This window comes from Dermacentor variabilis, chromosome 3, assembly GCF_050947875.1.
Source record: "Dermacentor variabilis isolate Ectoservices chromosome 3, ASM5094787v1, whole genome shotgun sequence".
NCBI classification, from domain to species: Eukaryota; Metazoa; Arthropoda; class Arachnida; order Ixodida; family Ixodidae; genus Dermacentor; species Dermacentor variabilis.
The window spans coordinates 221,148,597-221,174,854 of NC_134570.1; the positions used below are offsets into that span (position 1 = coordinate 221,148,597).

Sequence of the window (26,258 nt, forward strand, 5' to 3'; positions counted from 1 at the left end):
TGAGTTGGCGCAGCGCACCACAAGATGGCGCCAGCTGCTTCACGTTTTTGCGTTTCACACATCACCCGCAATCGCACCCAAAGAGAGAGAGAAAAAGAGAAAAAAAAGGTAAAAAGCAAAGCAGCATGGTGGCTCCCGTCCCAGTGAGCGCGATAGTATCTTCACAGCTGAAAGGGACACTAAAGTGAAAAATGATTTCTTCGGCATCAGTCGATTACCGTTCTACAACACCAAAAACACCACTCTTACAACGATAAGATGTTTGGTAAGCCACAAAAAGTGCAAGAACAAAATACGGGTGGCGACACCTACTTGAGTTCCCGCACCTGGATGCTGTGACGTGTTGGATTTTGATGGCATCTTCTAGGGCCTTCTAATTATATATAGCGGTACAGATTGACTACATTGTGTTCTAAAGGATCCAAATATTAAACATGACAACTTTCGGAAACCTTTATTCAGCCAACGCGGCCCAAATGCGAAAACATACTTTGGAATCCCTGATGTCACGCTGACGTACCGGCACTGGGGTTTCGGCGTGAAATTCAAATACTGATACTTAGACCTTCATTTTCTCATGTAATAATCAAACTATTTTTTTTAAATTACTGCCTGCAGGGTTCTCAAACAATGATCCATTAGTCTAAACTGATTTATTTCGCTTTAGTGTCCCTTGAAGCCACCGAAGTAGCGGACAGCCAAGCTCGAAAATGGTGCCGACAAAGCGCAAAGCTGTGTCGCTTGACACAAAGGTGCAAATTTTGTAGGATTTTCGACGCAGCTTCAAGGTGATTGCCCTCATTAAGAAATATGAGCTCGCTCAGTCGACAATATCGGCAATTCTGAAAAGCAAGAGCACTGTGATTGTGAAGGCAGGAAGTGTTATTGGCCATGCCGATCAGCGGAAAAGGGTTAGGGACCCTTTCTACGCCAATGTGAAAGAGTCGCTTTATCAGTGGTTTATCACAACCTGCGCACATAATGTGCCAATCAGTGGGCCAATACTTGCTGCCAAAGTGAAAAACTTCACTTTTCTTGTGGGACGGCTAAATTTTGAGCCTGGAGGAGACTGGATTGAGCATTTTAAAGAGCAGCATGGCATTGTTTATAAAAGCATGGTAGGAGAAGCGGCGTCCTTGGACATGCAGGCAAAGCAGCAGAGTGGCTACTAGCAAAGCTGCTCGGTGTGCTGGAGCGTTATGTGGGCAAGGATATTTACAACTGTGACGAAACTGCTCTTTCTTTTTCAAATGTTGCCATCGAAGATGCACGCTTTTAAAGGGAATACATGCCCCAGCGGGAAGCACTCTAAACTTAGGGTGTCTGTGTTGCTGTGCATTAGCATGGACGGGAGCCATTGCCTCAAGCCTTTCATTATCAGGCGATCCAAGAAGCCAGCATGCTTCAAGAATCAGCACATCCCCATCCGCTATCGCAGCAATAAGAAGGCGTGGATGACCCGTAACTTGTTCGAGGAGTGGCTGCTCGAATTGTACAGCGTAATTGAAAGTCAAGGAAGAAGAGTAGTGCTGCTACTGGACAACTGTAGCGCACATGGCGTTAACCCGAAGCTGACATCGGTCAAATTGATGTTTTTGCCTCCCAACACAACAGCAGGCCTGCAGCCATTGGACCCCGGCGTGATAGCCAACTTTAAGGCTTTATATCGGTGGCGCATGCTGGAGAGGCTAATCTTAGTCATTGACCATACAGCTCCTGGCACGTTGGGCCATGGCTGACCTGAAAATCAGCCTTTTGAAGGCCGTGTGCATTGCCTATGGTGCATGGTATGAGGTGAAGCAGTCCACCATGCGAAACTGCTTCGAAAAGGCGGGCGTTGTGTGCCAGGACGAACCTACCCTCCCTGCTGATAGGGAGACCAACACGGTGGATGCCGCCAACTTAACCGAGCTCTGGGAGCACTTCGCTACTGGTGACACAGTGACAGGTGGTGCGTTGATGGAAGAGTTCTTGACTGCAGACAGTGCTGCCTCGTTCTATGATGAGATCACTGACGAGGCGATCGCCGAAGGTGTTCTGCACGACAGACGGCAGTGTTGTGCGATGGTGGCGACGGCAGCAGCGACAGTGACAAGGAGATTGACAGTGGCTCCTTGACCCCAACCTCCATGTCCGCGCAAAGTGCATTGTCATCGATTGACTCCTTAATTGATTTTCTGCATTCCAAAGGATTGCCGCCAGTGTTTGCGCAGCAGCTGGAAGCTATGCATACCACGGTTGTGAAACTGAAATGGCCACGAAAACAAGTACAGATTTCAGATTGTTCCAGAACACCTTGCTTGACAGGATCTTTGGTGCTAGAAATAAAGTTTTGTTTTTCACAGCCTACTTTCTGCAACATCTGTTCTTTAGTGCAAGTGGGGAATTTGGCTTTGTAGCTACAAAGGTACGTTCAGATTTTTTTTTTTTTAATGGCAGTTCGGATATAGCGATCATCGGTTATAATGATAATATTTTTCGTATTTCTCGATATCGCTATAAGTGGACTGCACTGTAGTGGGCCGTTCTCTCCGGTGCTCTTGCTTGGAGAATGCCGCTCGTGCTGAGAGTCTGTGCCCTGTCTAATGTTCGGACCCAAATGCCAGTGACTAATAAATGTCTTTAAAAGTGGTGGAAGGTGCTTCAACCTACGATGTCCATCCTGGAACTTCGATCCCGTGCCCTACGCTCAACCATGCCTGAAGACGCATCCCAGCAAGCCCCTCCTACTCCATCGATATCCATTGTGCACGGGCAGAAATAGAACTCTTGCCATTGTTAGATTTGTTGCTCACCAACATTTCTTCGCTTTCAAGGAAACTACTTGTCCAAGCCGACTCCCATGTTCCTCTGAACACGTCAACGGTCGTGCCCTTGTACTTCAGTGGAATCCCAGGTGCTGTTGCACTACTGTCTCCATCTGATTGCTTTCTTACTCGGAAAGGTCTGCTGCTACCTTTTGCGACAGTGGACATCACACAGGGCTCCAGCACCATTTTCATTTGCAACCCATTCCCATACCCTGTGATGCTGCTCCGAGGTGAATGTCTTGGCAATCTAGAAACAATCAAGGATGTGCAAGTTATGGACGCGCCCGATGAACATTACTGTGCTAGTTCCAATGTGCTCAGTGCTGTTTCTACGTGTGACCTATCGCCCAGTGATGTGTTCGGTTCTTCTATTGCCGATGACCTTGCACCGGTCCTGCGGTCTCAGCTTTTGTGCCTCTTAGAACAATTTCGTTCTTTCGATGTAGGGCAATCTTACCTGGGCTGGACGTCAACTGTTACTCATCGGATTTGTGATATTGAGGATTTCGTTTTCAAACCAAGCTGATTTGCCTTCAGGGGGCGCTCTTGTAGTTCATTATAACCTATTTAAGTGGCTGCTCGCTGAATAAAAACGTTCTTCGCCCTGATACCGGCCTGCGTTCATGTCCTTTCACCAGGCGTGCCTGGGGTGGCATTCATGGTGGTGACGCTGACACCACAGGGTTGACCCTGGCTTGCAACCGCCATTGCGGCAACATCCGTATCGTGTATCTCCTGTAGAACATCGTGTAATCAACGAACAAGTCGACGACATGCTTCGCCATGAGGTGATACAACCAGTAATAGTTCATGGGCATCCCCTATTGTCCTTGTTACAAAGAAAGATGGTTCTGTGTGATCACCATTGCCTCAACAAGCTCACTCACAAGGACGTCTGCCCTCTCCCGTGCATAGACGACATGATTGACAGTCTACAAGGCGCAGAATTATTTCATCTCTAGATTTGCACTCAGGGTATTGGCAGGCACCCATGGCAGATGCCGATCAGCCGAACACAGCTTTTGTCACACCCGATGGCTTATACAAATTTGACGTAATGCCTTTTGGACTTTGGAATGTGGTGGCAACTTTCAAGCGCATGATGGACACAGTTCTATGCGGTTTGAAGTGGCACACATGATAGTGCTATCTTGACGATGTTGTAGTTTTCGCTCCTGACTTCACCACGCACCTTCAACAGCTCCGGTGTGTTTTGATGTGTTTAACAAATGCTGGCCTGCAACTAAATCTAAAGAAGTGCCAATTCGCAGCTTGGCAGCTGACAATTCTAGGTGACGTCGAATACAAGGATGGAATACTCCCTGATCCAGCCAAACTTTGGGCCATTGCCGAATTCCCTAAGCCAATGTCTGTCGAAGAATTGCGCAGTTTCACAGGTCTCTGCTCTTACTTCAGACGCTTTATTTGCAATTTTGCTGGCATCATATTGCCCCTGACGAAGCTACTTAGAATCAACGGACTCCTCACTTCGTGGTCGTCTGAGTGCGACAAGGCCTTCACAAAGCTCCCTTGTTTGCTAGTGTCTCCACTAATTTTGCGCCATTATGACATGACAGCCCCTACTAAGGTGCACACCAATGCCAGCGGTGTTGGCCTCAGCACTGTTCATGCCCAGTGCGAACAAGGGTTTCCTGAGTATGTCAGAGCTCATGCAAGTCGTACACTTACGAAAACAAAGACCAATTACACTTTGACAGAAAAAGAATGCTTGGCCATCATTTGGGCTCTTACTAAGTTACGGCCTTATCTGTATGGCCATCCATTTGATGTAGTCATGGACCACCATGCACTATGTTGGCTGTTGTCCTTGAAAGATCCCTCAGGCCGTCTTGCCCGATGGGCACTATGCCTGCAGGACTATGATATCCGTGTGCTGTACCGCAGCGGACGCAAGCATTCTGATGTCGCACCCTCTCGTGCTCTCCCTTACCGGACGACAGTGCCTGCTGCTCACTATCCCATTTTACCATTTCTTTGCTCGACCTTACCACCATCGCTTCTGAGCAGCACAAGGACCATTGGATTGCCTACCTTACAGAGACTTGTTTTCTGGTTCATCAGCACAACCAACCACTCACACGTTGCATCGTCAAGCTCATCATTTGTGACAACCTGCTTCATCAATGCAATTATAACCCCGAAGGGCATTGGCGAGTTGTTAGTAGTACCTCACAGTCTGCGTTCCAGTATGTGCAGCTTTCCATGCCAATCCACAGTATGTACACTCCGAAGTTTCTAAAACCTATCAATGCCTTCTACAGCGGCACCACTGGCGAGGGATGTACAACTCCATTCAGGAGTTCGTTTGCTCTCACCCTGATGGTCAGTGCTGGAAAGCTGCACCCCACCTCTCGCCAGCCATTTTGCAACCTTTACCTAGTCCTACCCGGTCATTTGGGTGCGTCGGCATTGATTTGTCCTGATATCAGCTGGAAACTGCTGGGCCATTGTGGCAGTCGACCACCTCACGTGACATGCCAAAACTGCTGCCCTCCAGGCAGCTACACCACGCAATGTTACCTCTTTCCTGCTTCGTCGATTCATCCTGCATCATGCGCCACCTCAGGAACTGCTCAATGATTGTGGATGTGTCTTCCTGTGCAAAGAAGTTGAAACCATTCTTAAAGAGTGCCACGTTGTTCATCGTACAACTACTGCATACTATCCTCAAACCAATGGCCTTATAGAACGCTTCAACTGTACGCTTGGCAACATGCTTGCCATGTACGTCGCCTCCAACCACACAAATTGGGGTGTCATTCTTCCCTTGGTTACCTACGCGTGCAACACCGCTACTCAGAGCATCACCGGCTTTTCACCCCCTTTTCTTACTGTACGGTAGGCACCCGTCGCACACCATCGACACAATTCTACCATACTGGCCAAATAAATCTGAATGTGCGCCCATTTCTGCCATGGCAAGACATGCTAAAGAGTGCCGCGATCTTGCTCAGGCCTTTACCTCCAATGACCAAGAGCGCCAGAAGAGCACTCACGATGACACCACTTCTGCACTCACCTTCCTTCCTGGAGTGCTTGTGTGGCTCTCGGTCCCTTCTGCTGCACCTGGTCTCTCTTCAAAACTACTACCCAAGTATGAAGGGCCCTACTGTGTCATCAAATGTGCATCCCCCTTCAACTACGTCATTGAACCCACTGAACCGTCTTCGGACATGTGCCGTCATGGATGTCGAGCGCCTCAAGCTGTACTATGATCCACTCATAGTGAGGAGCTGTTAGGTCACCAGATAGCTCCCTTTTCATTCCCAGGGATAATTGTAGCGAAGAAGAGGGATGCTATAGTGGGCCATGCTCTCCAGCACTTCCCAGTATCCCTCCAGCGCTTTTGCTCGGGGAACGCCGCTCATACTGGGAGTCGGTGGCCTGCTCTAATGGTCAGTTCAAAATGCCGGTGACTAATAAGTGCCTTTAGAGCCTTTACAATGACCAACATATCTGGAGCTGGCGGCCTGGTTCACATTGCATGTTGAAACAACAACAGTAATGGTACTATGTGGCCCCGTCCCTATACAAATACATTTTCACCTGCAACAGTAGCTCTGTGGCCATGCCATTGAACTGATGAGCTCGAGGTTCGATCTGGGAGGTTCGATCTAGTCACAGTGGCTGCATTTCTATGGGGCTGAAATGTAAAAACGCTGATTTACTTTGATTTAGGTGCACGTTAAGAAAACCCAGGTGGTCAAAATTAATTCGCAGTCCCCCATTACAGTGTGCAGCATAATCATATCATGGTTTTGTGACGTTAAACTCCGAAATTAAATTTTTTTAAATACATTTCCTGCCCACATATGCAACTGCTGCCTTCAAGTGGGCTGGCAATTAACTGATTTCATACTGAGTAGCAACAAAGGACACGACAAAGCAATGCACTTCAAAAATAAAAATAAAGAATGAAGAAGACAAAAGAACAAAATTAAAATATCTCATTCTCAATAACAGCATAATGCTCAATAGTGTGCAAATATAAAATAGTTTTCTGTTAATTTTCTGATTCAACAAAGAAGTTTCTGGTCTGTCTTGCAAGGTAATCTTGTTATGCATGTTTAATATGTTGAACCTCAATTTTTCTTAAAATAATGTTAAGTGATGTGGTGCTGCGGATCTCTCAGTCAATGTTTTGGGTTTTTAAGGGGATGGTGCAGTGCACCTGTAGTGGTCATACAACCATGTAGCATGATGACACGGAGCTCTATATATACAGACTTTGTATTTTAACATCGGTTCTTGCCCAACCTTCAGCCTGGTCCAAACTCGTATACTCATGTGAGTGTGCTCCTTTGTTTGCCAATTGGCGTCTACGTTATCAGCGGTGGCAATGTGACATTCAGGCATCATGTTTGATTGACTAGCTGTGCAAATTGTGTTGATAGTCCTCTACACTACCTATTCTTGTTGTCAGAGACAGCAAAATTCTGCGTGGTTCTATAGATTTATCTGTTTCTCAGAAAATTGCAAGAAAGAAAAGAAGAAAGCAAAGGCCTCCACAAGAAAACGCATGCAGTTGACTTGTTGAATCATGCATATTCTTGTATATGCAGTGAAATTGATGCCTGATCCACGCGTTTAATTATAGTTTTCTCTTAGACAAAGCTTTTGTACAGCTTCTGTATATTCTAGTTCCTGTAGTGATGTACTCCATGTCGGGCTATGTATATTTTAGGAATAAATCGCTTGAATAGCTTGGCATTACAGCTTTTTTTTTAAATTTTATTTTGAAGCATTCAAGAAGCTCTTTCACACTGCGCAAATGCGACTTTCAGCAGCCTCTCAGATCTGTTGTTTTCTAATTGGGTCATTTGATTTAAATGTGCTTGGACCTTTCTTTTTCAGATGAAATCATACCAATTGTCCGGACAGTCACTGTCGAAGATGACTTGGCTGTGAGTTTGCTTTCTGGTTTACCAATCGTCAGGAAGATAAAACAAATGCTTGCGCATTGGCTGTGTGAATGTACAGTGTGGCTCACTCATAAAGGCAACCCCTAATTGGCATTCAGACCAGCATGGCTTGAACGTACCATCAACTTCTTACCTTTCATTGTTCCTAGCCTATGAGTACCTCACTAATGCTAAGACTGACATTTTTGCAAATTCAGAAGCATAGCTTATCAACCTAAGTTTATTTTATACTTTTCACTTTAGTGTTCTTGTGAAGTTCCCACATCCTTTCTTCTCTGAAAACTGAATATTGGATTGTCATCAAATTATTTTCTCCGTATCATTTCTTCAGGATATTATAATTCGCAGTGTCAAGTAGCTTATCCTGGATACGCAGAAGCCACAGTGCTGCAGAAAGAACTGATGGATGCCTGCAGTGGCGTGTGGGTGCCTGTTGTATGAGACTGCTATCACAAGCTCAAGCGATCAAATCCTGGTCATGGCAGCCACATTTTGAAGGGGGTGAAATGCAAGGACACTTCTGTATTGTGCATTGGGTGCCCAAACACCAGGCAGTCAGAATCAGTCTGGGGTCACCCGCTACGGCATGCCTCATAGTCAAGTTGTGGTTGGGACATGTAAAACCCCACAGTTTAGATGATGTAAATGCGCTTAAAAGACTGAATGATAGGTGAAGACGGGACTTACATAGCTCATCATTATGCTAAAACAACATGCCCAACTAAGTGTACTGGGGCTGTATTCTGTAATGGTTCGCTTTGGAACCGGTTCGGTCTGGCTGTTACTTCAAGGTGATGTCACTCAGAGAAATAGTGGAATGTCGCGGCGCGAGGGAGACCAATGAATGTGCAGCATTGTGTCGCAAGGTTACGTCATCATTTTTGTTTGTATGTTGGGTTGATATCATCATCATCATCATCATCCTACTCATGTCCACTGCAGGACGAAGGCCTCTCCCTGCGATTTCCAATTACCCCTGCCCTGCGCCAACCGATTCCAACCAGCACCCGCAAATTTCCTAATTTCGTTGCACCATCTAGTCTTCTGCCGTCCTCTACTTCACTTCCCTTCTCTTGGTACCCATTCTGTCATCCTAATGGTCCCACGGTTATCTAGTCTGCGCATTACATAACCTGCCGAGCGCCATTTTTTTCTCTTAATGTCTATTAGAATATCGTCTATACCTGTTTGCTCTCTAATCCAAACCGCTCTCTTTCTGTCTCTCTGCATGGTCCTTAACTTGTTCTCAAGCTTCTTTGTCAGTCTCCAAGTCTCTGCCCCGTATGTCAGCACCGGTAAAATGCACTGATTGTATACTTTCCTTTTCAATGATAACGGTAAGCTCCCATTCAGGAGCTCACGATGTCTGCCGTATGCGATCCAACCTATTTTTATTATTCTGTGAACTTCCTTTTCATGGTCTGGGTTCCCTGTGATTAATTGACCTACCGTATTTACACGATTGTAAGTCGACCCCTTTTTTAAAATTTGAAAGTCTAAAGTTGGGGGGTCGACTTACAATCGAAACCAAAACATGGCACCGCCCAAAAAAAAGCGATACCAACGAGAGCTACAACGTAGTTACAATTTTATGTTTGCTCTATGGTCCTACCCGTATCTTTTCGCTATCCCGCTTGTTTGTTTGCTTTTCGGAAGGGTTTTTCAACATTTTTGAGAGTCTTACAGTGCATGCAACACTCATGGGGGGTGTCGATAGTTGATGGAAGAGCCGCTGTTCCCATTTGCGGCGACACCCTTAGAACGGCGGCGCTTGCGGGGAGTATCGGTAGTTCATGGAAGAGCAGACACCGTTCGCGGGTTTCTCTTTCCCTGTTTAAAGGCATTGGCATTGGTTTGACCAACTTTTTGACGCGCTCCACTTGACTGCCGGCTACGTGCTACTTCTATGCTTCCCCAGTCGTCATGAGTGCTGCAGGCCCACTAATCTTTCGGCACTCGTTCACAGCAGCGTTCAAGGGGGCTGCCATCCTTTACGCCGAAGAAAGAAATCACTGCGCTGCGGGCCGCAATTTCGATGTTTCTAAACGGGTGGTGCGAGAGTGGCGACTGCAGCGAAGCGAAATTTTCACCCTGTGGCGGCAAGTGAGAAATTTCCCACGTGCCGAAGTCTGCACGTTTTCCGGAGCTGTAGGCTAAGCTTGCGGCAGCGTCGCTGAAATGCGTGATCGATCCCTGTCACTGAAGTGTGACGTGGTCATGAAACAAACCCGGACCTTCGCCTTAATTTTAAGGTTCTGCTCTGCCGTGAGTACGAGAGGCTGGCGGCAGAAGACTGCGAAATTACGCCAACCAGACCTGTCAAAAGAGCCTCCCTGACGTCTGCGTGTGGTTGGGTGCATTTGGCGTGGGCTGCTGTTCTGCAAGATGTCCTGGTGGGGTCGTTTACCAAATTTGAAATTTCGCTGGACCACGACGCGCCGTGGGAACGCAGCAACGATGACGATGGCAGCACTAGTGAAGACTAGTAGTCCAGTGACCATGTCAGCTACTAATAAATTTTCGTTATCGAATGCGCCTTCGGTTTTTCTTTTTTTTCTTTTTCCGGTCAAGCGATATGGGGGGGTCGACTTACATTCGAGTCGACTTACAATCGTGTAAATACGGTAGGTAAACATACTCCTCCACAGACTCTAGAGGCTGACTTGCGATCTTGAACTTATGTTCCCTTGCCAGGTTATTTATCATTATCTTTGTCTTCTGCATATTAATCTTCAGCCCCACTCTTACACTCTCTCTGTTAAGGTGATCAATCATCTGTTGCAACTCGTCTGCATTGTTGCTGAATAGAACAATGTCATCGGCGAACCGAAGGTTGTTGAGGTATTCGCCGTCGATCTTTACTCCTAAGCCTTCCCAGTTTAATAGCTTGAATACTTCTAAGCATGCAGTGAATAGGATTAGAAAGATTGTGTCTCCTTGTCTGACCCCTTTCTTTATAGGTATCTTCCTACTTTTCTCGTGTAGAATTAAGGTGGCTGTGGAATCTCTGTAGATATTTTACAAGGTATTTATGTAAGCGTTCTGTACTCCTTGATAACATAATGCCTCTATGACTGCTGGTATCTCTACCGAATCAAATGCCTTTTCATAATCTATGAAAGCCATATAGAGAGGCTTGTGGTACTCTGCGGATTTCTCGATAACCTGGTTAATGACATGGACGTGATCCATTGTAGAGTATCCCTTACTGAAACCTGCCTGCTCTCTTGGTTGACTAAAGTCCAGTGCTGCCCTTATCCTATTGGAGATTATTTTGGTGAATATTTTATGTACCTAATACTGGCAGTAAGCTAATAGACCTATAATTTTCAGTTCTTTAATGTCTGCCTTTTTGTAGATTAGTCTAATGTTTGCATTCTTCCAGTTTTCTGGGACACTTGCAGTTGATAGACATTTCGTACAGAGAGCCACCAGTTTTTCAAGCATTATATTGCCATGGCCTCGACACAGCTGACAGCCACTCGGTGCGATTCGGTGCCACATGCTAGGCATGTTGGGTGGCTCCCAGAAGAAGAGAACGACGAAGGTGCCAGGACAGCGATATATAAAGAGATCTATAGCGTCGACCGAAGTCTCTCGTGGCTTCGTCTGTGACAAACTGGTGGAGGTGCTGGGTATCCATGACTGAAATTAGTCACTAAAATCTGAGCAGTCCAGGACGACAGCTGCAAGATGCCGAGGGCTACGCAAACCTGTCGAGCCAACAAGACTGACAGATTGCCTTCAGCGATTCCGAGATGGGGAGGATCATCGTCTGTTTCTACAGTGATCAACGCAGTACTCCGGGGTGGTAAAGTAGCACAGTCACCCGAAACGCGTAACACCGTGGACTGTGGGTGGGAGTTGTTTGAATGAGTTGCATGTTCGCTGGAAAAAGTGACAAGCAACTTGCGAAGGTTTATGATTGCGCCGTACTCCCGAAGAAAGTCCATGCCGAGTATGACCTGCCTAGAGCACTCTGCCAGTATAATAAATGAACCGACAAATGTGACCTCACAAATTTGTACCCTCGCAGTGCATTTGCCGATCGGCGTGAGAACATGACCGCCGGCTGTATGGAGCTTAGGTCCTGGCCACGGTGTCGTCACCTTGCGAAGTGCAGTAACCAGTTGTCCGCTCATGACAGAATAATCGGCACCAGTATCGACAAGAGCGGAGTGGTGTCGGGGTGTCAGCAAGGATCTTTCGAAGTGCGTTGGACAGCGGCCCCACTCCCGGAGGTCGCTGTTCTTAGTTTCCCCGACTTGGGCTCGTGGGCCGGTTGCCCACAGAAGCGGAGAACGTAGTGTAGCGGCTAGGTGACGCTGATCGTTGAGGAGGTGGTGATCGTGACTGGCGCCTCTGTGGAGACTGAGGTCGGGTCGTTGGCAGGGACTGTTCAACCGGTGGGAACTGCGCGTGCGGCGACAAAGGTTGACTGGTCAGATATTGCTGGATTTCTCGCGGGCGCTCTCCCTCACAGAGGCGACGAACGTCAGGGTGATAGCCCTGGAGTCCTATTCTTTGGTAGTAGCAGGCACGGTACAAGTGGCCCGCTTCGCCACAGTGGAAGCAGAGTGGCTGATAGTCAGGTGTGCGCCACACGTCTCACTTTCGCGTATTGATTCAGGGGCTCGTGGACCCGTACATATTTGTACGTGAAGCTTGGCCCTGGAGATGGCACAGAGGTTCTTCAGAAGAAGGCGGGTTGCAATGGTTCCCAGGTTGCGCAGGTAGCCTCACTGCTTGTGCATAAGTCAGTACGGGGGTGGCTTCAGGTCTGGTTTGCACGAATGGCTGTGCCGCCTGGCGGACTTCTTCGCGGACTATATCTGTGAGGGATGTTACGGTCGGTTGAAATCGCAGTTCCTGTAGTCGATCGAGCTCCTCACGCACGACACTACATACAAGCTCTCGAAGCGCATCGGTGTCATAGGGCAACGAGAGAGAAGATGCTGATCCCAGGCTGCTGAACTCCCGCTGAACGCAAAGTCCCACAACTCTCTCACCATCTACATCTCTCTTAACAGTATCCCCGTGGCAATCTCCAGTGCATCAATGTTCCGCATCGAGACGATGCTTCTAGGGAGGGGGGTAATGCCACGGCCTCGACACAGCTGACAGCCATTCGGTGCGATTCGGTGCCACATGCTGGGCATGTTGGGTGGCTCCCAGAAGAAGAGAACGACGATGGTGCCAGGACAGCGATATATAAAGAGATCTATAGCGTCGACCGAAGTCTCTTGTGGCTTTGTCTGTGACAATATCTCCTCCACCTTTGATTAAATCAACTGTTATTTCATCTTCTCCTGCCCCTTTTCCCCATTTCATGTCTTGCAAGGCCTTTCTGACCTCATCTCTAGTTATAGGAGTTTCTGTATACTGTTCATTACTGTTTTGAATAGAGTACTCCTGAGTCCCCTGGGTACTGTAAAGGCCAGTACAGAATTCTTCCGCTGCTTTTACTGTATCTTCGAGATTGCTGATTATATGACCCTGCTTATCTTTTAGTGCATACATCTTGGTTTGTCCTATGCCAAGTTTCTTTCCCGCTGGCGTCCATTTTTTACGGCTTCTTCAGTCTTTCTCATGTTATAGTTTCGAATATCACTTATTTTCGCCTTGTTGATCAGTTTTCACAGTTCCGCGAATTCTATCTTATCTCTTGAGTTGGACACCTTCATTCTTTGTCGTTTCTTTATTAGGTCGTTTGTTACTTGGGAGAGCTGCCTACTGGTTGGTTGCCTTGGTACCTTGCCTCCCACTTCAATTGCTGCCTCTGAAGCCAGCCTCATTATGGCTTTGTTCATTACCTCTATGTCATCATTATCATCTCTCTGTCCTAGGCTGCATATTTGTTTGCAAGTACTAGCCTAAATTTGTCTGCTTTTACCCTTACTGGCTCTAAGTTGACCTGTTTTTTCTTGACCAATTTTACTCTTTCTTTGTTCAAATTGAGGTGAATCCTAGCCCTCACTAAACTATCACCACTGCACTTTACCCTACTTGTCACTTCTACATCCTGCACTATGCTGGGATCAGCAGAAAGCGTGAAGTCAATTTCATTTCTTGTTTCACCATTAAGGCTTTTCCAGGTCTACTTTCTGTTGCTGCGCTTCCTGAAAAAGGTGTTCATTATTCGAAGCTTATTCCTTTCTGCGAATTCTACCAGCATCTCTCCTCTAGCATTCCTACAATTGACGCCGCAGTTGCCAATTGTTTGTTCACCAGCCTGCTTTTTCCCCAATTTTTGCATTGAAGTCGCCCATTACTACAGTATACTGAGTTTGCACTTTTCTCATCGCTAATTCAACATCTCCATAAAACTTATCTACTTCCTTATCGTCGTGACTGGATGTTGGAGTGTAGGTTTGTACTACCTTTAATCTATACCTTTTATTGAGTTTGATTACGATTACTGCTACCCTCTCGTTGATGCTGTAGAATTCGTCAATGTTGCCCGCTATGTCTTTATGGATTAGGAATCCTACCCTGTATTGCTTCTTATCTGGGAGACTGCTATAGCAGAGGACATGGCCGTTATTCAGCAATGTGTAAGCCTCACCAGTTCTTCTAATCTCACTAAGGCTGATAATATCCCAAACAATGTCTGCTAAGCTAGCCTCACATGAGAGGATTCGGGTGTTAAACATTACAAGGGTCAGTTTCCATTGGCTGCCTGCCCGAGGACGATATAGTAATTGCTATATTGCTAGTGGTTTAATTTTATCTGAGTTGCTTTATTCATTTCTTTTTGTTGCTAGCTGGTGCGCCACACTTTAAGCAATCAAAGCGTTAAGCAATTGAAGCACGCTAATAATATCGCTAAGTATGGCAAGGCACATCTTCCTGCGCACTGTAAAGCCTGTCGTTGTATGCCATGCTTTGAACAAGTATTGATTCTTGGCAAAAGTAGGGACCAAACTGCAAGGGAGCTGTTGGAAGCATTTTATATTAAAAAGAAAGGGTCTGATTGTATCAGCGATACATCTATCGTATTATATTCCGGAGAAATGTGCCTTATCCAAAGTATGTTATCATGACCATGTTGTTCTGTCACACCTTGGCTCCCTGCGCATGAGCGGAAGTTGTCTTTTCTTCTATACATTTTTTCAGGCTGTTACTAAACAGCTGGTAGTTTGCCGCTTCACTGTCTTCCTTTCTTCTGTCCCTTTTCAAGGAATGTATTTTGTGCCACAAAGTATACCTAGGAAATCTAAGCACCAACTTGCCCAAGAAGAAGTCCTTTTGGCAATTAAAGCGGTTCTCTTTGTGTAGGCTGCGGCTCTAATAGGAGTTCGTTTAGCCGTGGCTGAGCTTCTTAGAGTGGACGATTGTGATGAGCGTTCCGTCCATGCATCCCACAACTACAAGAAACTTGCTGCAGCCAAGGAAACATTCTTCACTGCAGCTTTCTCCTGCAGCGTGGAGAGAAATCTCACACGCCTTTTTCTTTTCCCTCAATCGTAATGACCCTAGTGACGATGGTAATGATGCGACTGACTGACGGTTGCGACAACCCAATAGCTTCTACATTCCAGACACACTGCTGAAAACAACCTGAAGCGAAAAAAAAAAAACCCTAGCGCGCACAGGACTTACGTCGTCGTGTAAACGCTACTAGATCCACGATATTCTAGCTCATTGCAAATTCATTGCATTCTGATTTTCGGGCGCCTAAACTGCCTTCGCAACTCGCCTTCGTACACATCGCACCGTTGCCTCTCATCACGTGGCTGTCTTAGGCCAACGCTCGCCAACAACACAACCAAAGAAGCCACTATCGGCAACCCTCTCTTCGCGCCGGCCAGCGCGAGACTAGCAGGCGGACACAGTTGCCCTAGCAACCCTCGAGATCATGCTTGCCACCGCGCGGGACCCTCAAGCGAACCACTTCTCCGCGGTTCCTCTTGTAGCAGACGACGGGTTCCTTTCCAGATCATTGACAACCTGTGTGACGACAACAAAATTTGTTGTCATGCCTACCAGGGATGACAACAGCAAAGCGCTGACCAGTGGTGTTTGTGAGAGCGAACCGTTATAGAATACAGCCCCTGGCCAACAATTTCCTTAAATTTTGGAATTCGTCCTGGACCAGGACGAATTTTTCTTCAACTATGAGGCTTTTCTTTCTAGGAACTCGTATGGGTTTCCTTTGTAGCAATTGCTACGAACTAGTGGATGTCTGATTTTCCCTTTATTCATTTTTGGAATTGATGGTGAATGAAAATGTATTGCCTTCGAATGACATTAGAATAGAATTGTATTAATGCAGATCATGTCCAAGATGCAGTGTTGATTCTTTGTTTCAGGCATGCATCCAGACGCTGCAAAAGGTCAAAATTGAGGCGCCACCATTGGCAAGCGGTAAGATTTGATTCTCAGATCGTCAAGGTATGCAAAATATGTCTTCAAAGTGCATCTAGTTATATGCAATTCGCTATTAGTTGTACTGTAAAAGAGACAACAAAGGACATGAGCATTGAATCAATCTGGAATGTTTATTTAAAACTGCCAAGACAATTGCCCTTTCTTCTTCTTTTTTGGTGGAGGCGGTGGTGAAGTTTTAATGAGAGATTTCTTTCCCCTTTTAAAGCATATAGCCGCCTTAGCTTCTATTGCCAATTTTCGTGCCGTGTCGCAGTTGGATGTCGGTGGTTGAACTTGCAATACAAAGTGCTGAGGAAAGGGCGCATTGTGGGGAGAGCTTCGGGATGTGAAGGCATGGAGGACTGTTGTACTTTGTGGTCAGCATGGCAGCAAAAAAAAAGAATGGTTGCTTGCTGGTTCTTCGTTCGGGCTATTCACTTACATTGACAATCATCGTTGATAGCATCTGCACAATTTTTTCTTTTTCTGTGAAGCTTTACTCATTTACATGTGCTGAGATGGATAGCACTATTATACTGTGTACAGCAAAGGATTCTGTGTTAAGCTACATCTCAAAACAGGTGGATGAATACATATCTTTATTTGCTCAAACAAATTGGGCAACTGAATCTTTAGTTAATATTCGAGCAGGCTTCAGTGTTCCAGATAATGCAGCTTGAACACATCATCATCATCGGCCTATTTTATGTCCACTGCAGGACAACGGCTTCTTCCAGCAATCTCCAATCTGCCTTTTTCATTTTCCTGTGCTGCCCTCTGCCGCACGCTGCTGTAAACGTTTTGGAAAGGTGCCGGGGCTTTCGCCGGTTGATTTGTGTACCTGCTCCCACATTGATTGTGCATCAGTTTTACGTTTTGTGGATCGCGAATCATTATTAATAGCTTCTGCACAGCAGAATGTCATTCCTGGAAGCCATGAAGCACTCAATGACTACTGGGTGAGCAGTGTGAGTGCGCTATTGTGTAAACAGTATGGTCGATAAATGTACGTTGAGTTCCCTTTGCCGACACGGATGCCCTGGAGTTTGTTGTCGCTGATTTCTGCACTTGGAGCTCGCTTTTTGTATTATCTTCAAACATTATTTAGACATTTCGCATATTCAAGGAGTCTTCGAGCGCAGCCTTCCACGCTAGATTTATCGAAGCAGTGCACTTGTTTGCATCGGCATCTACAGACACAGATTGTTGTTAACGTCAAATGTTGTGAGAAAGGTGCATTGCTGATATGAAATACTGTATTTACTCGATTGTAATGTGCCCTCGAGTGTAACGCGCGCCCATTTTCCGTGACCAAAAAATAAAAAAAATAAGAACCTCGATTGTAGTGCACACCCGTTTTCCATGACCAAAAAAAAAAGAAAGTACAATACCGCACACCTCGTGCTTTCATATAGAAATACTATTTTCTCTCATTTGGAAAAACAGATTTATTCCCAATACACAAAAGCTGCGATGAATAAAAACACAAATGGAAGTGGTGTACCTCACCACCAAGATTTTCACTGTGCCGATACGAGTCGCGTGGGGCAATAGTTATCACTCATCGTCGCGCTCAGACAACTGCTTATTGCTATCAACAGACCAAAGCACTTCATCCTCAGTGCCATCCATGGCATTCGAAATGCCCCACTTTTTAAAGGCCTTGTTGACCATGGCAGACGGGATTGTGCACCATGCATCTTTCGCCCATCCAGCAAAGTCCTGCAGCGAGGCACGCTTCATTTCATTGGCGGGCGTGAATTCGTGGCAGCCACTGACAGGCCATTTGGTGTAGAGTGCCCGAATCTTTCAAGGGCTTGTTCAAACAAACATAGAGCGGCTGGAGCTGCGATGTCATACCGCCGGGTATCGCGACAAGGTCGATGTTGCATGCCGCCATCTTGTCCTTGATGCGCTCGTCAAGGTGGCACCTGAATGCGTTGAGCACAAGCATCCCACACAGACCCAAACTGCCGCCGGGTCTCTTACGCCAAACATTATAAATCCAGTCAGCGACCAAGTCCGTGGTCATCCAACCTTTTTCATTTGCGTGCACAATCATGCCACTTGGAAACAGGATTCCTTTCGGGAGCGACTTCCAACAAAGATAAGATACCAGGGCAGCTTGTGCTCATCCGCAGTGCAACAAAGCATTGCGGTGACTCTAGTTTTCTTGTGGCCGGAAGACAAAACGCGCACTTGCTTCGCCTCCTTCTTTTCAACGGTTGTAGTGACAGGCATGTCAAAGTAAAGTGACGACTGATCAGCATTTCCAATCTGTCTGAAGTGGTAGCCGTTTCTATGGCTCAACTTCAAAACGTACCACTGAAAACTGTGCAATTTCTCTTCATATTCTTGGGCAATTTTTGGCATATTCCTGTCCGCCTTCGAAGATAAAAGCCCTTTTTTCCATAAAGTTCGATAGCCAGCACCTGCTCGCTTTGAAGTCACTCTGCATTAGCCCTTCTGTAGGGCTAACTGCATTGCCCGTACTTTGAGCAGATCGGTCGTCACAGGCCGCTGTGCCGCTCGCTGCTCTTGCACGTATTCTGCGAGCAGCTCTTCTGTTTGGGCGAAGCGGCCCTGCTTTGGTCCACTGAAACTCTGCCTTGTTGCTTTGCTGGCGAAAATATTCTTCTTCTGTTTGCGCCAGTCTTGCACGCAAGTTTCGGGAATTCCGAACGCTCGTGATGCGGCCCGATTTCTGTCCGTCTCCGCGCACGTGATAACTTTCCTTTTAAATGTGAGATCACGGTGGACTCCGCGTGTCTTCACAGTCGGCGCTTCCTTGCTGATTGAATAAACGCAGAAAATGGGAAGACGGGCGGTAGACTAGGTTACACCAGCACCTGGTTACACGTACAACTTGGAGGTATGCACATGGAGGAAGCTACGGCAGCTAGGCTAGAAGCGCATATGAGGCGGCCATTTTTCGAATGCCGATGGCGATATGGTAACGCGGATTTAGGGTCGTAACTTGATTCTAATGCGCATGCAATTTTTGGACCCGTTTTATCAGAAAAAAGGTGCGCATTAGATTGGAGTAAATACAGTAATGTCAAAACATAGCAAAACATACATATCTGCGCATACATGCCATGTTGTTATACCCTGAGACAAGTTAGTATGAGTGGCCGAACCACTTAAACAACGCCAACTGTGATCCAGATGATAAGGCTGCTTATTTGTTTCTGATTCTTGCTTATCTTTAACTTGATCATACGTACAGTTTCTGCGTGCCATAAAACATTATTATAGAAAACTGCGCTGACATGAATTAAGTGCTCATTTTTAGGCCGTGCTTTTCTTTTGCGAAAATGCGGATACCATCACTGACACTGTTGGTATAACTGAACGAAACAGGTTTTTACCCTGCTGCATGCCTCTTGTTTCCTGTTTGACACAGAGGCAAACAGTGCACCTCTGGAATTGAGAACAGCATAAGAGCATGCACACACCCACACACCTATGTAGCGAATGCGACCGGCAGCCAGGTACAGTGACATACAGATATTGGCATAGCGCTGTGTTGCCACATGCTGCTTATTGTGTGTGCGCCATGTGAAGTGTAGTGTAGTTGATTTCAAATCGCTAAGGACAGAACTGAACTATCGAAGCAGATTCCTTTGTCCTAACTGCTTACATTTCACTTCAAGTCCACTGGTAGCGGTTGCATGGACACGACGACGCCAAGCTTAACCCTCACTGAACAGGATCAACATTGACTCAAACTTCATGTGGATGGCTTGATAAGGTCGAAGCTTGTGCATTTCAGCTTCGTAGGCATGTTCTGACTCACTGTTAGCGCAATTAATTATATATACAAGCAAAAGTGCTGTCGCTATCGCATTGTCAGTTTGATGGCCGATTGTGCAGGGTTTGGTCGAACGATGGTCGGTGCCCTCGACAAGAAAGCCTGTCACAGTGTGGCGATTTGTGCTCGTCGGTGGCGTCGTTGTCAGCCTGGTATGAGAAAATGCTTTCAGTGACGCAGTGTACTGAATAGCCGATCGATCGTTGACGTGAGCGTCTTGTCAGTCTCGTATCGACCCAGTGTTACCGCGCCTTAAATGAGTATGTGAAGTCAGGCATGTGCTGCCGCCACCAGCAAGTGAGGACCGACGCTTCAAGAAAACTTCATCAGCAACGTGATGTTTTTAAGTGTCACCCAAGTGTAATGCATGAGTCAATGAAATGCGGCAACTACCTGGCTTACGGTGCAGTCTGGACCATTCGGGCAAAGCTCTGGCCACTTTCTGTTCCAAAGTGGAGTTGCAGTCCTGAAAAAAAAAAAAGACATATTTTGTCGGAATATCAGCGACTGTTGTAATGAGAGTCGACTGTATCAACTAGAATATCAGCTATCCCTGTGCTCTGATCCACACTGCTCTCTTCCTGTTTCTTAACATTGCACCTAACATTTTTTGTTTCATTGCTCATTGTGCGGTCCTTAATTTCTTTTCAAACTTTCTTGTTAACCTCCAAGTTTCTGCCACATAGGGTATGTTAGTGCCGGTAGAATGCAATGCTTGTGCATTTTTCTTTTCAAGGATAGTGATGAGCTGGTGGTTATGACCTGATAATGCCAGCCTTAGGCTCTCCAACCCATTTTTATTCTTCTGGAAATTTCCTTCTCATGATCACGGTCCGCTGTCCGCGATCGACCTAAACGAATGTACTTTCACAGTACCAACAACGCCACTGTCAGCACGAGAAGATGATTGGTAAGCAAGAAAAGGTGCAAAAAGTAACAATGGCTGGCGACACCACCTTGAAGTTCCTGCACCAGCCTGCCATGACGTCATGGAGTTTGATGCTGTCTGTTCGGGCCAAGTTACTTGTTTATCGGCAAAAAGTGACAAACTACTGGCTCTGGGGTTGTGCTGCCAAATTTAAAAAAAAATTATTTTTAACCTTCGTTTCCTCTTTTAACAATGAGCCTATTGCCGTGAAAATAGCAAACATAGGGTTCTCAAAGAACACTTTAGCAGTCTAGATTGACTTTATCTCCTTGTCGTACCAGGTAACCTTGTGCTGGCACATTTGCAGTCTTCAGGTGGCAGTGCAGAGATCACACGTGCACAAGAAACATGAAACCAGCACTGTTGTTTTGCAGTGCATGCATTTGCATTCCAAAGGTGCGTCCACTAATCACTTTCCTTGCAGGTAAACTTCCCTGCGTTGTCAGGCTGGCGCCCAAGGTCTATTCAGAGAAAGAGGTGAGCAAGCTGCATGCCTCTTACCTTTATCAGATCTTGAACTGTCCTTATTTCTGTACTTTCTCGGTAATTAATTTATTGCTCACTAGCAGCAACCTAAATGTTGGCTCTTCTTAAAGCCAAAGGTAAACATTCATCACATATCTACCCATTTGAGAAATATGAACTGAGTGTGAACTGGAAAAACTCCCAACAAAAATTTTAATGCAAGGCAAAACAAATTCCGCTCTTTCAGGGGTGAGGTGGCATGAGACTTGGAAGGGCATATAATCATCTCGCAGTCACTCATGTCAGTTCATAGGGCTTGTGTTGACCCTGCACAGACGTTGAACATACATGTCAGGGAGAGTTTCCAAAGTGTAGTCAATGTTCCTGGTCATTTTCTGATTGTACCATGACTTTAATAGGAGCCACCTTCAATAAATTCTGTTTCCCTGTCAAGGCCTATGCAGTGGTTAAACACCTCACGACACTGTTACACGATACACCGTTCCCTGGCGCTTATCCAAGTTTCCATTTGCTTTCATTTTATTGGCACTTAAAGGCCAACAGCAGTGAAATTCCACTTTAGCCAAATCTCCTAGGAACGAGCTGTATGTACTACTGAAGTAATCTTTGCACAGTGGCAGTGCTGTTAATTGTGTAGTTTTTTGTAAGCAGTCTTTAAACAGCGTCTAAGCAGACAATGGTGGCCTCGCTATGACCTGTGTCCCGGCATGGTGCGCCTGAGGTTTCTTGAGTGCACTGCGGCCTCCGGGCACTCAAGCTAGCTCGTGTCACCACGTCTGCAGAACCACAGAGACCAATCGGGGCACGCAGTAGCCCAGCATGGCGAGAGGGCTCGTCACAGCACTAGCCCCTCCCCCGGTGGCCACAGTACCTGTGCTACACAGCAGTGTGGCCTCCCAAGATTGCACGGGTGCCATTGCTTTCTCGGAGGTCACATATTAGATCATGCATCACTTCAGGCGAGCGGTAATGGCAGTGTATTTTTTTTCAGTTTCAGTATCAAAAACATCTATTTTTGTGAGCTTTTCATGATGCTTCCACTAATATTTAGAATGTCAAATTTTGCACGCAGCATCCTCTATGTCTATATTATCTTAAGCTAGGCTTTCTACATTGCCCAAATGTTTTTTTTGCACTTGGCCTTTAACAGCCTAATTCCTTAGGGACACGTGAAGATGAAGTAAACTGTCAATCAATTTCTATATAGGGACTAGATGATATATGTTGGTAGAACTAGTGAATTACTAGTGCCATGAAGCAGTTTTCATTTTTTTTCTACTATATTTGGACAAAAAAGAAAGTGAAATTTCATTGCTCCAGCAACTACTGCAACTTTGAGCCTGTGTGTGCCAACACTGTAAGGAAACCAAAGATTTTAGATGTATGCCTAGATTGTGATAAAATATAATCTTATTTTCAGTGTTCCAGCTGTTAATGTCGTTTACATTTAATTTCAAGTATTTACTCTCAGGGCTGAAGCATTACAGAGAGCAGTGGCAGTTGCAGAAATGCATAAATATAAAGAATAGCAAAGTGTACATAATACAAGTTCCTAACAAATGAAATAATGTTACCATATTATATAAAGTAATCAGAAACAGTAGTCTTGAACACATTGGCATCAGTTATGGAATCGATGGAGGCTAGAAGGTGGCTCCAATTTGTGCTTGATTTTGGGTTGAAGGAATCAAATTTCATGTTGGTGCAGCTGTTGGTGCAACCTTTAACTGGTGATCGCTGTGAAATGAAATGTACGAAGGAGACAAAAAAAGAAAGAAAGACAATCATGGAAAATCATTACTCATTATCCATGCCCATCCCGTGCATAGCCTCCACAACTTATTCCAGCAATTTTAAACAGTTGCTGTGGGCAGAACAATTGGAGTAGAGAGCTGGCTTTATGTGGACACAGTGCAGAGAGATTGAAGGTGCTTTCACAGATTAATTAGCAGAAGCAATAATAATTGCTAGACATCACTGGATCACTTAGTGAGTGGCCTCACAGTGCACAGAACAATGTTTCTAATATTGACAGTTGCCGTGTGCGGAAGAATGAAGGTGCCAGGCCTAACACTTGCACACACTCAGTTGAATTTGTGTACTGCCTGGTATGAATCTTGAAAGAGAAAAAATCACAGTGAGGCATGTTTTGGTGGGATTCAGAGTGGGCGCACCACAGGGGAGAACGTGATGTCAATGGAATGGCGTGGAGATGTCCACTGCATCCACCGCAGCAGCTGTGGCACTGCGCCGCTGTGGCACTGCGCCGCTGCTAAGGTTTCTGTTACGAGCCGCGGTGGGCGCACTCTGGTGCAGACCGAATGCCACAAGTCCACTGGCCATTACGGTGCTCCCCAATGCAAAATTTGAGCGCAGCACTATACATGCTTTCATTGCGCAATATATTGGCTGGTGTGGGCAGTCTGTCTCGTGCGGCACGTTTCAAATGGAGCGAAGTGTGGCGTGACTCTCTTACTTATCAGGAGATCGTGAGAGGCAGCGTGTGGGTGATGCGTGCTCGCGATTCACTGCAGCCGCCGTAGACAGACCTCTGCTCGTGCAGTAGCACTTTGTTTCTGTACAGCCGACGCGTGCTACCGTGGCGCCATATCATAGCCATCATTGCTGCAGAGCCCGTTTTGCACGGCACTTTGTTTTTCTTATGCCTTTGCTATACCCTTCTCCTCCGCTTTCCGCCTTGCACTCTCTATGCCATCGCCATCTTTAATCACATGCTGCACTCTGCATTCGCTCTTCCATCATTCGCCGTGCTCGTTCGCTCGTTTACGAGGGACGCCAAGGAAGGCTGAGGCATGCTGACGCTCAACACGGAAACGGGCACCCAAGAACTGTGCTCTAAAATGCTACTGCACTCAATTTCATGTTAAAGAACCCCAAGTGGTCAAAATTATCCGCAGCCTTGCACTATGGTCTCCCTCGTAACTCACTGTGGAATTTCTGGATATTAAACCTCACAATTGAATTGTTTAACTTTAGCACATTGTGGTGAGATTTATAATGCCAGTGACTTGGCATAAAGTGCAGCACATCTGGAATGGAGTATAAGGCTCATCAGACTTAGGACTCTGCTAGTAAATGGCTGGCCATAGCGACAAATACACAAGAACTAGAAATATGATGCAGAATTTGTGCCCATGATAGTTACAGAAAATGGGGAAGATCTGCACCACAATAAGCGATTAGGGGGTGTTCGTAAGGCTAACATTATCCGCAGACGCAGTATTTAATGCCTGCTTCTCAGGAGGTTTCACAGTCCTCTAAATCCCAGGACTTTATTTTAATCATTATCCATAAGCTTTTGATTATTTGTATGTGTAATGTAACTGCAGAAGTACAAAAGGCATATTTGAACGCAGGTGAGTTAGAACTGCAGTTATGCATGCATAAAATGCAATAGAATGAGAAGGACAATCTGTCTAGTGTGGCACATTTCAAACAGTACGTTTCATTGTGACAATATGTGCACAATGCAGTCAAGAAAGTTCAGTGTGATACATAAAGGTAAAGAAAGGGTCGTAACTACATTGTTACCCTTTACTGTCATGCTGTTGGCAAAAATGGGAAAATAAAGTAGAAGTTTAAAAAAAGGTGCAACACAGAATTCAAGCAAGATGTTAGTCATTGGATTGATGAGAACGAGGTCTTTTTTGCTCAGTGTTGTACTCGTACTGTGCAGGTCACCACAGAGCAGGAGCTGTCGTTTCCTCCCATTGGCAAGGTGCTCGACTGTCTCCCAGGCAGCCCAACCATGTTCCCTGCTGGTAGGTTTTTCAGACGCAAGAGGGGCTAATGGAATGTGCATACATTGAAGATAGTGTGTAATGCCTGTTGAGAGAGTTTGTGTAACAACCTCAGTTAGATCACTTGTAATCCATTAGCAGCTGCAATCAAACACGAGCATGCAATTATATTCTGGTCAACAACTGTCATCTGTCTATTTGAAAAAGCCTATCATTACAGAGGAAATTGGCAAGTACTTAGAGAAGCTGTTCCCATGTTTGTTTATGTATTGCATAAACTGAAATTCGTGGTCTCTATAGATGCAAAGTGCAAAGAAAACCTGGCCACTGCAAGTTTGAGTTTTACATCAATCCACAGGGCCACATCAGCCAGTGTACTTCTTGCAAAGATGCACCTGCATAAGCATGTGCTCAGCTTCTGAAGTGTGAAGAGAACAGCTGCTACAAGAAGTGCACTTCTCAAGTTGAACAGTGGCATTTCGGACCCAGCCTCAGATGGCATCCACTAGGGCTCAAGCACCCTCCCTGTCCAGGACAGTGGGAGAAGTGAAGGCTTCAGACATGTGGCTACTACTTGGGGTTGCCAACTGTCCCGAATTTAGCGGGACAGTCCTGACTTTTAAGTAAATGTTCCAAATCCTGGCTTTTGATTTTTTTTCTAGCGAGCAACAATCAATGAGCCATGCAGACTTCCTTTTTATAAAGCCTGACAGCTCATTTGCACATTCTTCTCATTTGTCTTCTGTTGCGTTGCCACAAACACGAAGGCTGTTTCATTTTTGTGGTGGTTCTATTGTCACATGGTGGTGATGGGGAAGAACGACACTGTGTTAAGAGTTACAAATTTTACTCTTCGTTAGGCGAAGTTGCGCCCAGCAAAAGTAACACTCAGGCATGATGATAGCGGCGAACAGAGTTGGTGATCTTCAAAAATCTGATCTGTAGATCAGACACATAGGCTATTTATGCATGGCTCAACGAACCTTCCAGTGTGGTCCTTGGTGCTCGCATAGGTTCTAGAATGTGCACCAGTATTCCCATTATGCACAGAATTCGATTACACGAGGCTCGGCAGAAACCTAGACAACAGATAAAAACATTGATGACATTCGAGGAACTTCCTATACAGAAAGGTGTGTCTTACGC

General features: G+C 45.9%; 1 protein-coding gene across 3 annotated transcripts in view; it reads left to right on the plus strand.

Moving 5' to 3' along the window:
* Positions 1–26,258, plus strand: part of LOC142576653 (uncharacterized) — a 165,698-nt gene that overhangs the window by 5,665 nt on the left and 133,775 nt on the right. For all 3 annotated transcript variants that reach the window (XM_075686874.1, XM_075686876.1, XM_075686875.1), the window contains exons 4-7: positions 7,686–7,735; positions 16,066–16,120; positions 21,290–21,342; positions 25,049–25,133. In XM_075686874.1, coding sequence (XP_075542989.1) covers positions 7,686–7,735; positions 16,066–16,120; positions 21,290–21,342; positions 25,049–25,133 — 243 coding nt within the window. The remainder of the gene's footprint in view (positions 1–7,685; positions 7,736–16,065; positions 16,121–21,289; positions 21,343–25,048; positions 25,134–26,258) is intronic.